The sequence below is a fragment of the Archocentrus centrarchus genome, chromosome 22 (assembly GCF_007364275.1).
Source record: "Archocentrus centrarchus isolate MPI-CPG fArcCen1 chromosome 22, fArcCen1, whole genome shotgun sequence".
NCBI lineage: Eukaryota > Metazoa > Chordata > Actinopteri > Cichliformes > Cichlidae > Archocentrus > Archocentrus centrarchus.
Window position 1 is genome coordinate 12,071,888 of NC_044367.1, and position 15,094 is coordinate 12,086,981.

At 41.7% G+C, this 15,094-nt stretch overlaps 2 protein-coding genes across 3 annotated transcripts; one reads left to right on the top strand and one right to left on the bottom strand.

Moving 5' to 3' along the window:
* Positions 1 to 46: 46 nt before the first annotated feature.
* On the bottom strand, positions 47 to 4,247 carry LOC115772234 (serine protease HTRA2, mitochondrial-like). Its single transcript, XM_030718288.1, has 8 exons — positions 3,575 to 4,247; positions 2,277 to 2,481; positions 1,959 to 2,153; positions 1,764 to 1,796; positions 812 to 920; positions 622 to 691; positions 440 to 535; positions 47 to 328 (listed from the first exon to the last, which is right to left on the bottom strand). Exons 1-8 carry the CDS (start codon positions 4,024 to 4,026, stop codon positions 163 to 165), a joined length of 1,326 nt encoding a protein of 441 aa, XP_030574148.1. The 5' UTR covers positions 4,027 to 4,247; the 3' UTR covers positions 47 to 162.
* Positions 4,248 to 6,396: 2,149 nt separating this feature from the next.
* On the top strand, positions 6,397 to 14,649 carry mis18bp1 (MIS18 binding protein 1). 2 transcript variants are annotated; one of them, XM_030718964.1, is made up of 16 exons: positions 6,397 to 7,342; positions 7,518 to 7,646; positions 7,756 to 8,057; positions 8,200 to 8,273; positions 8,403 to 8,524; positions 8,625 to 8,715; positions 9,208 to 9,329; positions 9,452 to 9,618; positions 9,713 to 9,779; positions 9,861 to 11,109; positions 11,203 to 11,381; positions 11,765 to 11,901; positions 11,990 to 12,132; positions 12,226 to 12,313; positions 12,416 to 12,470; positions 14,267 to 14,649. In XM_030718964.1, the coding sequence occupies exons 1-16, from the start codon at positions 6,538 to 6,540 to the stop codon at positions 14,365 to 14,367; spliced, it is 3,831 nt and encodes a 1,276-aa protein (XP_030574824.1). In that variant the 5' UTR covers positions 6,397 to 6,537; the 3' UTR covers positions 14,368 to 14,649. The 2 variants fall into 2 exon arrangements, with proteins under 2 accessions (XP_030574824.1, XP_030574825.1); XM_030718965.1 differs by having other exon boundaries at positions 11,768 to 11,901.
* The last annotated feature ends 445 nt before the right edge of the window (positions 14,650 to 15,094 follow it).

Below are 15,094 nucleotides of genomic sequence, written 5' to 3' on the forward strand. Positions count from 1 at the left end.
CTGTGAGCTGACACAAACAATGAAATACTGAAGAATATAAGAAAACTTTTACATTAAAATCCAGTTTATTCAACAGCAAACACTGTAAGGTTTCACAGTTTTCTGGTGTACGCAAACTAACCACCTCATTGTCCAGCGGCTGACAAACTATTGGCATTTGCGTTACTCTATATACTCTGGAGTTACATGGAGGCGATGCAACTCTTGTCCTCTCTGCACCTGCATAGTGATTTTGTCGCTGCTGCGGACAGCCTGGTAGATCTCCTCCGAGGTGTTCACCTTGACCCCGTTAATCTCCAGCACAATATCTCCAGCTTGCATGCCAGCTCTGAAACAAGTACATCATTTTGAGTGTACACTATGTCACTATACTTAGTCTGTACAGACATCTCACAAGCATCCTTTACCCTTTCCACATCTCGTGGCTCACTCTGCTTACCTGTTGGCCGGGGATCCGGGGATTACCTTGTGAATCAGGATGCCGTGAGTCACATCTGGAAAGGATGAGTCTCTCATCCTCAACTCTGCAATGATCCTACAGGAACATGCAAAAAACACCTGTTTTTAGATAAAACCACGCACCGCTGCTCTGACGAGGCATGGCTCGCTGCAGGCATTTACCTCGGCGTCAGCGTCAGCATCATAACACCGATGTACCGCTGCTTTGTCTCAGCCTCGCGAAACCAAGAGCCTTAGAGAAGTGAGAGAAGATGTGAGAACCCAATGAGAGAGTGTGGGTTTTTTGCACGCATTTTTATATTAACATGAAGTAGAAATCTACAGAAAAGGTTTCATGTGGGTGTTTTCTTACTTTTTCTTTTTGCTGCTTTATCAAGAAAAAGCCTGACGCGATCAGACGGAATTGCAAAGGAGATCCCAGCAGTAACCTTCATGGTGTTTATACCGATGACTTCCCCATCCTCACAAAAGGAAAGAGAAGGAACTCAGACATGCTGAAATATGAGAGGCTGTTGTGCTTTGGCTGCCTTAATTCCATTAAAACAATACTCAAACACCTGGAGCATTATTAACAGAGATGACTTGGCCATTTGGCCACACAAACACTTCAACACATTTTAATAAATAAGGCAAAAATTACTGTTTGTGTCTAAACACTATGAAAAGTAAATGGAGTACCATCAGGCTCAAGATGGTATCTTAGCAAATGTCAGGAGGGCTTAAGGTCAGTAGAAGTTTAAGGGTTAGAAATTATTACTGAGAAGAGAGCCATTTTTAAGAAATCACTGTCCAAGAACACCATGTTTTTGTTGCATTTATGAAATTATAGAACTAGAATTACTAAATTTGTTTACTTATTTACTTGTTTTTATTAGCAACAAATCAAAGCTATTGTGAAGCAAACCGAACATCCTGAGAATATGTGAATATGTGTTCTGTGAGGAAAATGGTCCAGAATTCGTTGTAACTGTTGACTAGGCCGGATCTAGGTCTGAGTCACTGGGCTCAGGACACTGAGTGCTTAATAGGTGTGTTCAGTAAACACTCAACGTGTTAGCACTGTTTCTGTGGTGTTAGCCTAAGCAGAATGTGTTTGTATAGAGCTGACTGAAGTCAGGTCAGATTTTACGACCCGTTAGTGGAGAACACTTAAATTCCAGCACTGCATATTATATGAATGTAATAACCACTTCAAGCAGACAATAAAATAAAGAATCAGTTGCTCACAAGCTGCAAAGCACTGGTCTTGCTGTTGTATTGCGCCACAAAGAGTGTGTGTGACACAAACAGGACTTGTGACTCACCAGATTAATGAGGGGACCTCCAGAATTTCCAAACTGTAAAGCAATCAGTCACGTGTGGCGTTTAGAAACATAATAGGAGACATCACAGAAAATACTTTCTCCTGACCATTACTGAACTGTCTGTGATTATTTTAAACAAATATTTAAGAAAATCTCACAAAAAGTAAAATGAATTTTTACTACAAAAACACTCACATCAATGGTTGCATCTGTCTGTATGTAGGCCATGTCAGAGTTGGACAGGCCCAGCTCCTTACTGCCTCTCTGTACTGAGCTGACAATCCCCGAAGTGATTGTATTTCGTAATGCAAACGGGCTCCCCATCGCCACCACAAACTCTCCCTGTCGAACGTCTGACGACTGTCCGAGTGTGAGCGTGGGTAAAGGATTCTGCATGTCAGGGTAAAGAGAGAGAGCGGCTGAAATAAAGCCCTATGCTTCTATATCTGTGATGACAGCAAACAGCCTAGTCTGGCTCCTCTAATGGAGATTAGCCCACATTTTCTTGCTCACCCTCGCAGAGATTTTGATGGTGGCGATGTCTGCCTCGGGGTCGACATCCTGCACAGTAGCATTGTACATCTCTCCATTGGTGAGCTTCACACGGACGCCTCGCTTGTTGGCTACGACGTGGGCATTAGTGACGATGAGACCGTCGCTACTGATGATGAAACCGGAGCCATTTGAAACCGGGACCTCTCTTCCTGAGAAAGGGAGTCTGTAAAGAAGTAAACGCAGCCAATGTTACTGAGCCTGGAAGCAACATGGATCATCAGGGATAATTTATCCTGGCAGGAAAATACAGCACTGTGCAAAAGTCTTGAGCCACCCCTAATTTCTTCATATTTTGATAAGAAAATGTAAAAAGGGTACAGAAATGTACGCAAATGTGTACAAACATATGTGGAAATACATACAGGTAAAAACAGAGTTTGTACAGTTTTAACCAGTTTGAAAGTCAACATTTGGTATGAGCACATTTATTCCTCAACACAGCCTGAACTCTCTCAGGCAGCTTTCTTGTCATTTCTTTAAGTCTTCAGGAACAGTTCTCCAGGTTTCTCGAAGGTCATTCAAAGCTCTTCTCTGGATGTTTGCTGCCTTTTGTTCCTTTCTGTCAAGATGATCCCACACTGCTTCAATAATGTAGAAGTCTGCACTCTGGGGAGACCAATCCATGACCGATGCAAAGATATGCCAAGCTAATATCTCTTTGGGAATCACCTTGTTGGTGCCTATCAAACTGTGTTATCGATGGCATTTTTCATGGATGTCCAAAGAGAAATGTTGAAAGATCTCCATTGCTCAAGAACACTTTAAAAAAATTACAACAAAGTCGGGCTTCTTAGAAACAAAATATACAGAAATGAGTAGTGGCTCAAGAGTTTTACACAGTGCTGTAGAAATATTATTTTGTGGCAGCAAGACTGTTTCTTAAAGACACGAAGGCACTTCATAATCTGCTTATTGTGACACCAAAATGCCAGTAAAGGTGGGAGCTGACTGTCAGGGTTTCACCTAAATCAGCTACTAATAAAAAAAAAAAAAAAAGTCTATCCAGTACACAAAAAAGTGGTCTAACTTTCTGATGGCTTTTTTGGTGCTATATGGTGCATGATCAGGCCTGTCAGATGTTACATTTTCAGTTTGCGTGACTGATCAGGGGTTTTCCCTTTTTACTTTCGATGTGTGCTGTCAGAAATCTCGATTCCCATCTGTGAAACAGTTACAGCCAGTATGACCCAAAGACATTTGTGGCAAAACAAACTCACTCACTTTAACTGCCAATGGCACCTCTACGGTCAACTCACCTGCCCACGATTTCAATGTACACCACAGCTGGAGTGGATTTTTCCACCACATCTGCAATAAAGTTGTACTTAAATCGAGGGCTGTCAGGTTTAAAGGGAGAAGCGCAATGAGCTGAAGGCAGAAATCCCCGGGATATCAGCACTCCTTTGTCCCCCTTTTCCTCTTTTTGAGTGTCCAGAAGCACCGCACCACAGAGCCCCAAACCCACCGACAGGGAGCGGAGCAAAGAAAAACTGCTGCTGCTTTCCCGACCACCACTTCTCCTTCTCTGCCCAGCCGGAGCTCTCCTGTCCAGGCTCGCGTTTCCTTCAGCGACCCCGTGGTTACATATCACAGCAGAGGACACATGCCTGACTGTCCTCTCGGCTACAGAGTTAAGTCCTCGGCTCTGACACCAACTATGAGTCCTTAATGCTGAAAGAAAGCACTTATTGACAGCCGCTGCTGCCATGTTGCATCACTCTGCACACAGGGTCGAGAGTTTGTGAATCGCCGAAAAGCACTTTATATCCAAATGTGTGTACAGAAAGAGAAGGCTTTCCACTTTAGTCCGCTATTCACACTTCTCTCTTTAAATTGTATTGTTCCTCAGCCCAGTCAGAAGGACGAAAATAAACAACCCTCCCACTACTTAGTTCCGTCGATACAACCATACCTTACAAATGGGTTTAATGCAAGTTTGCGCCTGCGTGATAGACACTTTCTTCTCTCGCGATTTTTTCCCCGGGATTTTTGTCACCTCTGTGCTCATTACTGCCCTCTGTAGGAAATAAAAACATTACCATGCTTTCTGTGTTCTTTGTGCAACGAACTCAAACTCATGTGACAAACACACAGGAACTGCACTCTTTGAATATGATGTCAGTGAAAATTAGAGCATTTACAGAAGATTTTCTGTAAATAATCTTATTATATTATCAAAAATATTTTGTTTGGAAATATAAATATGCAAAGATCAACCTCCACATCAGTGGATGAAAGAATGCTCTCAAAATATGTTCTAGATCAGTGTGCTGTGACTTACATATGCTTCTGGACTATGTTCTATGTTACTGCCTCAAAGTGTATGTTTGTGTAAATAAAAAAAAGTTTACTGCACAACCAACAATGGCGGTGATAATTCAGTCCTACTGGGCGCAAAAGCATCCCATGAATTAATCAGTTCAGAATATGAGGGAATACATACACTGGAAAAGTAAATGTGAAATTGCTCCTTTTGTTTAATCCACAGAAGTCACATGGATAATGACACACACACCCTTCCTCGAAATTCAAATAAAAATGTCGGATGCCTCTGCGGTTTTCACACAGATGGTAAGGTTCTGTGTATTTGCATGAGCATTTGCATGGTATCAAGGTTTTATGCCAGTAAAAGCAGCTTTAGACAATCACTGTCCAATCCCACTAACTCCAGACACGCTTTGATGTTACGTTACTGTAATTAACTTAAGTACCAGTACCAATGTAAAATATGGTCGGCCTATGAAATAGAAATTAATGAATGCACAGGGTACAAAATAATACTGTTATAGACTGAGGAAAGGTTATCTGATGCTGATGTTGTTTTCTCTTTCTCTCTCTTTCACACGCATCCATATAAGCAGCTGGATAGTGCAGTGGCAAACTGCCATCTTTTTAAAAATAGGTTGCGGGTTTGAATCCCTGACCTATTTCATATATATTCCCAACTTATTTATTTTGGGAATACCTTCTCCAGTGTTATATAAATCTTTGATATGTTTTAACTTTGCAAAGTGCAATAATACAGAGTGCAACAACAGCAGTCTGCATGGCTCCTGACTGAGAATAATTACAAACACAGAATCATTTATAGAAACCTGTTATCCAAAGCCACTGATCGGCTCTGTTGTTATCTACCCACCATGGTCACAGGATGCAGTCAGAACAGTCCACGCACAAGATAACTTGTACAGTCGAGGATATCTTGTTTTAAAAGATTATATGGAGACAAAACATGACACTATAGATTCAGCCAGGTCAGCTTAACACAGAGAAGGGCAGGATCTTATAATTTTACATCACACATAAATATATTTAGGTCATTAAATATATTTAGATGGTTAAATTAATACACGGCTAACAGAATAGAATATATTATTAGTAGAATACATATATATATATATATATATATATATATATATATATATATATATATATATATATATATATAACGATTTGTTTGTTGTTTTACATGTATTTTTCCCATGCTCAGCTTGTAAATCAGTTTTAAGAAGTGTTCTGAGAAATTATCAGAGTGAGATATCTGTATGTTGCTTTTTCTTTGTGGTGACTGTTGGAGTAGGAGTGGTGCTCTCATCACAATAGTACATCTTTAACGTCTTTTCTCCAACGGTAAAAAGTCAAGCCAGCTTTCTTGGCTGAGAGACAGCAAATCTCTAGCAAATGTTCTAGCACATCAATTTAAGTTTATATGCCGAAATAATTATAAAATAGAATTTATATATGTGTTTTTAGTTTCCGAAGTGTTTCCGAATGTAGCACAGTATATATTTGTAACAGTTTGTAATTCATTGTTCTTCTTATTTCTGTATTTTTAGTTACAAAGAAAGAAAAAAGAAAGATATTAAAAGAGAACCTCCATTAGTTACAAGAAAAGCAAGTCTTGTGTGGCGCTATCTTCATTTTGTTCGCTGGCTATCTAGCAGCATACTGGCTCACATGTTGTGAGGACAGCACATTTATTAATAAAAAAAAAATAATACTAAGTTACAGGATGGCGTATTTCTTTGCAACCTTTTAATTAAAGCTTTTTGATGAAAAAAAAAAAAAACTATATGGATGAACGGTAGTGACGTACTTGTTGTGGAAGTACGTCATAAGGTTTGAGCCAAAGGCGGCAGTGGTAAGAAATTTGAAAATTGCGGGCTTGCCGCTAGCTCACGTTTCGGATGTATAACCTGTTAACTTCAGCTCGGGAACCATGGCCTCGCATCTTCATTTATTACAACACACGAAACCGCAGCTCAAATCTCCGGCCAAGATTTTCGCTAGGCTCAAATCCAAGGTGCAAAAGGAAGCGATGTGCGCTAAAAACGGCATCGATCCGTCGAATATCGTTAGAGAGCAGCTCGGGGCTGAATTAAACTCGCCCAGGAAGAAGAAGCAGAGGATCTGGATGACCGAGGAGCTCGATGAGAATCAGAGGTTCGGCAGCGAAGCGCAGCCCTTGACTCTCTCACCTATTAAGAGTCCACAAACAAACTCCCTGTATTCGTATTCAGACTTTATCCGCAAGCCCTTGGAGGAAATGGGACCTGGATACACAAGAAGAGAGAAGTCTTTATTGGAGTCCACAGCCGTGTCTCACACCCACTTTCTGACTAATCAGATCCACAAAGACTCTCCTAAGGTCAGTGACTTGGATCGGTTCATCATGTCCAGCAGGACTCCCCAGAAGCTTCAGCCTGTGGACAGTGACCGCAGGAAAACCGTTTCTGATGAAGAATGCGCTCCTCTCCACAAACCTGTGTCTCCAGCCAGTGTTTATTCCCCCATGGTGAAACGGCTGAGGAAGAGAAAATGGGAGCAGCAGGAGTTTAACAAAGTCAGCAGCAGCACGAAGGAGGTGAGAAACGAAGGAGCCTGTCATCCTCAGGAGAGGAAAGCCCCTGCTTTCAGCGAGAACACCCACAGCATCAGTGTGAACATCAGAGGATACTCCGCTGACCGACCAGACGTGATCCATGAAGCCATGTTTTCAAAAAGAAAATCCATCGCAGAGACACGTGAGATATTTATTCCTTCCTTTCCCCCTCCTTACATCAGAATTTAGAGATAGAAATGAACACACAAGTCTTTTAAAGATAGGAAATACTTTATTCATCCAGGATTTGAGAGATTCTTTTGCTCCATCAGTTAATAGAATAATAATAAAGATTTTTTTTTTCTGTTTGGGAATAGGCTGTGGTGGTGTTTTGGAAAAAATTCCTATAATGTCTCCGGCTAAGGTGTTTGCGTATATGAAGGCGAGAGAAAGCAAAAGGGAACTGCAGGAAGTTCATAAAATCAGGAGGGACCTCTTTAATGCAGGTGAGTGTGTTGTGAAGTCAAAGAAGCAGGACATTCGGTTTAAGCAGTGTATTTTTGTAGACATAGTTTCAGTTTTTCCAGGTGACTCTGCATGTTGCCTTTCCCACAGATAACTTCCTTCAGTTTGGAGACAACCATCTCTCCACACCTCACAGTGTTTCTGAGAGGGAGGACAGCGTGTTCACAAATACCCCAGAAAGCGAGGTTCCTGTAAACCAGCGTGTATCAGAGCTAACTGACTGCCAGTCGGCCACCGACCCCTCGGAGAATACTCCCAGCTCGCCCGCGTCGCTGGAGCCCGTTCTGCTCGAAGACCCTCTCGTACTCAATTCGCCACAGATCTCGATACCGAAGAATCAAGAGGCCGTGTTCAAACGCAACAAATCGCCCAAGCAAGCAAAATTCCCACGTGTGAGTAGAACAAATACCTCTTAAACATGAGCTCATGAATGGCAGGCCTTATGTTTCAAGACACATTTCAAGATCAAATTGGAAAAGAAGGTCAGCTACAGTTTGTAGTTCCTTATTGTCCTTTTGTTTTCCCCTTTGGCAGGAGAGTGTGATTTATCTCAAAAAGTGGTTCCTGAGGAAGACCTGCAAGGGCCTGTTTGTTGATGGGATCTGCAGGTAAGTGTTGGTTGATATCATTTTGAACCTTGTTAGTAAGGAGAATGACATGATGTCAGATTCTTCTAATATTTTTATGGGATTCTTTGTTAACACTAAGGTGTGTTTCTGCTTGTCTTTTCCACCCAGTGAAGACAACATACCGTGGAACAGTAACATCATTGTGAACAGGGTTTCTAATTCTGTGATAAAGACCGTCACCGGCAAGGTTTACATCCTGGTTGGGAAAATGAAACTCAATGTTGAATCCGGTAAGCCAGATTCTTCTTGGGAAGAAATTTAAAAATGCATTAAAAAAACAAAAACAGAGCAGAGCTGTCATATCTTCCTGTTTAATTCTCATTTCTTCAGACTTTCCCAGGTGGTTTTTGAAAAAGTTTGAAAAAGGTTTTCCTCCTAACTGGAAGGTGTTATACGAGAAGATGCTGACGGAGTCGAGAGAGTAAGAACACTGATTTCACACCCCTGCTCTCACCAACACATGACTGTGTTAGTTTTTGCAGCGACACGCTGACTAATTTAATATTTGTCTAGATGGCATTGACGTGGTTGTTGTATAGAGATGTCTGCATTCCCTTGAATATAATGAAACTGAGATGGCACCCACCCTGTGGAGAACTCCCTCCTTTTTCCAGAAAAGACGCCATGGTTATTCCGAAAATAAAAAAAGTCTCCCAGCCTTGTGAATATTTTCACATAGGAACTATTTTCTTTTCCTGCAACTACACCAGCCAATCAGAAGACGTGTGCGTGCTTCCTTCTGCATATGGTTGGCAGGTAGAAAGCAAATAGTTAATACATGAAACTGTTCAAAGCAAGGTTTGTGGATTTTTCTTGAATAACCGGGTTGTAATTTCTGGAAAGAAACACTGCTACTTTTTTTTTTTTTTTTTTTTGCTTGTTTGTTTAATGCCTAAATTTTGTTTTGCTGCAGCAACCGAAGCACAGGAAGAGAGAGGAGCAGTGAACAGAGAGGCATCAAATCAAAGCAAAAATCTCAGGCCTCTCACATCAAAAGCTCTGTGAAGCAGCACAGACAGGAGTCCTTTAAGACGCGTAAGTACAAGAGAAACGCTCGAGCTAACCTGCTGGCATTTTTACGTGGATTTAGGCAATTGATTAAATTGTGTTTTTGTGTTAATAACGTAAATTTGCTTTCTTGCATGAATTCTCTCCAGCTGAATCCTGCCCTCCCATCTCCTCCGCCTTCTCCAGTATGAAAGTTTCTCGAAGTGGTCGAGTGATCAAGCCACCTCTGGAGTACTGGAAAGGAGGCCGAGTCATTTTAGATGCATTCATGAATGTTACCATCCATAAATGTTACGATAGGGCCATCTGCAATCCTGTAAGCACTTAAAGTTGGCCTCGTGTGCATTACATATCAGGTTGAGTTACATTTACAATGTGAAAAATATCCTACTCATTTCGATATTTCACAGGTCAATACAACAGTGTCTGCAAGGACATCACAGGAGCCCGTCCATGCGACCCTGCCCTGCAGTGAAGGTAAAGATGCTCATGGAGCTCATGGTCATAGCTCTGTGAGGTACAATATGCATTGCGTGAAACGGTGTTCTCTGGTCCCAGGTGAAAAAGAGGCATCAGTACCGCTGAGGAGGGTCAAGGCTCCTCTTCACAGACGTAACAGAGTCGAGACTAACCCAGACGACAAGCCCTCTGATTCCCTTGAACCTGTTGCGGAGCCACTTGGGAGCCCCAAGAAGAGGGCTGGTAGAATAATGAGATCTGGCCAAAGGTGTCCTGCTAAAGAAAGAGAATTGCACATGGGCGCTGTCCCAAAACAGCAAAGTGACAATGGAAAGTCTTCAGCAAAGAGGCCACAAAAACAGTCACAGAGCAGTTGTAGGGCTTCAGCAAAATTAACTAAAAGTAAACAGACTGTCATAAATTCCCCTGAATCTCCTCCAGTTAAAATATTACAGCCACTGGCATCAGATGATGAGTTATCCAATACGAGAAAGAAGCGCGGGAAAGGAGGATACAGTAAAAACAGCAGGAACGCTCATAAAAAGTCACATTCAAAACACAAATCTTCATCAAGCAAGTCATTGGAGTCCTTTGAGGAGCAAAAGGGAAACAAAGAGTATTCAGCACAGAAGTCACAAAAACACAGGTCACATGGCACTCGCAGGCCTTTGGCAAGAGCAACTACTAGAAAACAAACTGTCATAAATTCCCCAGAATCTCCTCCAGTAAATGATGAAATATCACAGCATCTGTCATCAGAGGATGAGTTACTCATGAGGAGAAAGAAGCGCGGGAAAGGAGGATACAGTAAAAACAGCAGGAACGCTCATGAAAAGTCACATTCAAAACACAAATCTTCATCAAGCAAGTCATCGGAGTGCTTTGAGGAGCAAAAGGGAAACAAAGAGTATTCAGCACAGAAGTCACAAAAACACAGGTCACATGGCACTCGCAGGCCTTTGGCAAGAGCAACTACTAGAAAACAAACTGTCATAAATTCCCCAGAATCTCCTCCAGTAAATGATGAAATATCACAGCATCTGTCATCAGAGGATGAGTTACTCATGAGGAGAAAGAAGCGAGGGAAAGGAGTTTACAGTAATAACAGTAAAAATGCTTGTATCAAGTCACAGCCAAAACATGTGTCTTCATCCAACAAGTCAGAGGATTCGGGTTACTTGACGAGGCGCAAACAAAAACAGAAGTCCAGCAAATGCGCCAAAGCACCCGCAAAGCCTTCGCCTGAGCCGACACAACCCAGCAAGAAACCCGGTACCAAGAAGAGCAACACACAGCAGGAGCACTATGAGGACAAGTGGACCGAGGCGGAGCTTATGAGACTACAAGAGTAAGTTTCATTCCCCGATAAATGTGAACGCATGTATGTGTCGTAACCTTGTCGCTTGCTCCTGGGTCTATACGTGTGTTCTGTGTGCACCAGGGCCGTGTCCTTCTATACGAAGCACGTGGCAAATTACTGGGCAAAGGTAGCAAGGATGGTAGGAACCCGTTCTGCAGAGGAGTGCAACAGCCAGCACACATCCCGGGCAGCATCGCACACTGCTGCTAAAAAAGCCACGAGACCCAAAAAGGAAAAGGTGGAGCCGCCCAAAGCTCCAGGTGAGGGAAAGGCCACTTTTGGGATGTAAACTGTGGAAAAAAACAAATTGGTTAATTTGTATATAATTTATTCAAAGGTATTACTGCAGTACTATTGTGTCCCATCATACTGTATAATTAAAACACGACACAGTTTTATGTCTGCAACGAGCAGGCACTTTCATTATTGATCTGCTGTTTCCCCTATGAGTAAAAACATTTTTAAAATTTAAATATAGAGCCTACAACGGCATCTTCATATGGCTTGTGTCGTTACAATGATTGAACTTTTGGGTCTGATAAGAATAAAAGATACAAAATTCTAATAATTTGGCCTTAGCTATAAAAAACCTAATAAAAAACCTTAGCTAGCCTCAACTAATGATGCTTCTCTCTGTGTCTAGCAGATCACCCTGTGATATCAGCCCGAGTGGGAACCTTAAAGAGAAAACAGCAAGTGCGTCAGTTTCTGGAGACGATGCCCAGAGAAGATGTTGACGATGTTTTCAGCTCTGCGTACATGCAGAATAAATGCTTTGAGGTTTGTCTTCCTTGCAGAGGTTTTTATGAGCAATCATTACACTAAATGTATGGCTAACTGTTCCCCACGACGTTGCCTCGATGTGCAGCTCCCCTCCTTCCATTCTGATGACGAGGAACACTTAGCGGTATCGAACCTGGGAGCCTTGACCCCAATGTCGACACTTTTACCCGAAGTAAAGACTCCTCAGTGTCTGCATATCACTCCAGGCATGATGGGCTCTCCAAACAGGTGAACCTCTGAGCCGCTCTTCTAACTTGAAAGTGATGCGTTTAGTGAAACTGCATTTTAACGCAGTTTTTTTTTTTTGCCTTGATTTCAAAGGGACAATGACGACAAATACGTGTATCAGCTGCAGAAGAGGATAAAAAAGCATCAGTTTAATGCCTTCAAGGACCCACCTCCTTTAAAGGTACTTGCCTCCTAACAAATTGGGCATCATTTGTGGGATTTTTGTGACCCTGAAGGTTATAGAAATTTTTTTTCTCACGCACCATATTCCTTTGACTTTCAGAGCTTCACACCCACACCGTCAGTTAAAAGAACAATGAGAAGATGTGGCAACACGGGTAGGTGTCCTCAAAAATGAGGTTACAGTTGTGTTGAGGGTATATGTACAGTGCCTTGCGAAAGTATTCGGCCCCCTTGAACTTTTCAACCTTTTGCCACATTTCAGGCTTCAAATATAAAGATATAAAATTTAAATTTTTTTGTGAAGAATCAACAACTAGTGGGACACAATCGTGAAGTGGAATGAAATTTATTGGATGTGTCAAACTTTTTTAACAAATAAAAAACTGAAAAGTGGGGCGTGCAATATTATTCGGCCACCTTTGTAGCACCACCTTTTGCTGCAATTACAGCTGCAAGTCGCTTGGGGTGTGTCTCTATCAGTTTTGCACATCGAGAGACTGAAATTCTTGCCCATTCTTCCTTGGAAAACAGCTCGAGCTCAGTGAGGTTGGATGGAGAGCGTTTGTGAACAGCAGTCTTCAGCTCTTTCCACAGATTCTCGATTGGATTCAGGTCTGGACTTTGACTTGGCCATTCCAACACCTGGATAAGTTTATTTGTGAACCATTCCATTGTAGATTTGGCTTTATGTTTTGGATCATTGTCTTGTTGGAAGATAAATCTCCGTCCCAGTCTCAGCTCTCTTGCAGACTCCCAACAGGTTTTCTTCCAGAATGGTCCTGTATTTGGCCCCATCCATCTTCCCATCAATTTTGACCATCTTCCCTGTCCCTGCTGACGAAAAGCAGGCCCAAACCATGATGCCGCCACCACCATGTTTGACAGTGGGGATGGTGTGTTCAGGGTGATGAGCTTTTACGCCAACGAACACGATATGTTTTACGCCAAACATATTGTTTTGCATTGTGGCCAAACAGTTCGATTTTGGTTTCATCTGACCAGAGCACCTTCTTCCACATGTTTGATGTCTCCCAGAAGGCTTGTGGCAAACTTTAAACGAGACTTTTTATGGATATCTTTGAGAAATGGCTTTCTTCTTGCCACTCTTCCATAAAGGCCAGATTTGTGCAGTGTACGACTGATTGTTGTCCTATGGACAGACTCTCCCACCTCAGCTGTAGATCTCTGCAGTTCATCCAGAGTGATCATGGGCCTCTTGGCTGCATCTCTGATCAGTCTTCTCCTTGTTTGAGATGAAAGTTTAGAGGGACGGCCGGGTCTTGGTAGATTTGCAGTGGTCTGATACTCCTTCCATTTCAATATGATTGCTTGCACAGTGCTCCTTGAGATGTTTAAAGCTTGGGAAATCTTTTTGTATCCAAATCCGGCTTTGAACTTCTCCACAACAGCATCTCGGACCTGCCTGGTGTGTTCCTTGGTCTTCATGATGCTTGCTGCGCTTTGAACAGAACCCTGAGACTATCACAGAGCAGGTGCATTTATACGGAGACTTGATTACACACAGGTGGATTCAATTTATCATCATCAGTCATTTGGGACAACATTGGATCATTCAGAGATCCTCACTGAACTTCTGGAGTGAGTTCGCTACACTGAAAGTATAGGGGCCGAATAATATTGCACACACCACTTTTCAGTTTTTTATTTGTTAAAAAAGTTTGACACATCCAATAAATTTCATTCCACTTCACGATTGTGTCCCACTTGTTGTTGATCCTTCACAAAAAATTAAAACTTTATATCTTTATGTTTGAAGCCTGAAATGTGGCAAAAGGTTGAAAAGTTCAAGGGGGCCGAATACTTTCGCAAGGCACTGTAGATATAAGGGAATGAGTTTATAAATTTATAGGTGGAGTTGGTGTTCATTGGGGTGTTTTGGTTTTTTTTTTGTCTTTGACCACCTTTTTTTTTTTTTTCCTTCTTGCACTAGAAAACGATACCTTTGTGGTTTGGGAGATGTTCCCAGGAAACGATGAGGCGCTGTCTGAGAGCGGAGAAGAGGAGGATTTCTACTTCTCAGATAACAACTGATCAAAGTCAGAGCTGAAATGTCACGTTTATTTAGATTATTCAAATCTGGAATTCTTGAATTCAAGTTGGCAGAGGACAGATGGGACCCCCTTCCCCCCTCCGAGATGGATCACTCTTCCTCAGCACTTGAGTTTGAAGCAAACACTTCAAATGTTCAACAAAAATGAAAAAAATTTTTGTGTTTGGCTAACGTGGGTTATTGTAAATTTAATATTTACAAATGTAAAAACAGTTTTACAGTACATGCTTGTATATACCATTTTTGTGCAGTCTTTTCTTTTTAACCAAAGGGTTAGTTGTAATAAACCTTTTTTCAATTCTTAATTCTGGTTTATTTGTGTGTTTTTGTTTTGTTTTTTTCCCCAGTGTCTATAGATGGCTGTAGATACTGTTGAACCTCTCTACTGACCCTTTTAATACATACTGATGATGATTTGGATTCATGACTCCCGTCACTCTGATTTTCAGTCCAGTTCTTATGTAATTTTCTCAGTTTCCCTTCCTTAAGAACGGCTTTTTGACAGCCAACCTTCCACTGAGATCATTTCTGATGAGACTTCCGTGAACTAAAGGGCCAGGTGGATCTCTCAGGTCTTTTCTGGATTTTTTTCCCCTTAAGGAATTATCTTTTATTTAATGTTCATCTGCGGTCAATAGTTATTGAAGCCTGACACTTCTTTTATCATCCACTTGTCCAGTTTTGTTTTGCACACCATGCCGAGATATA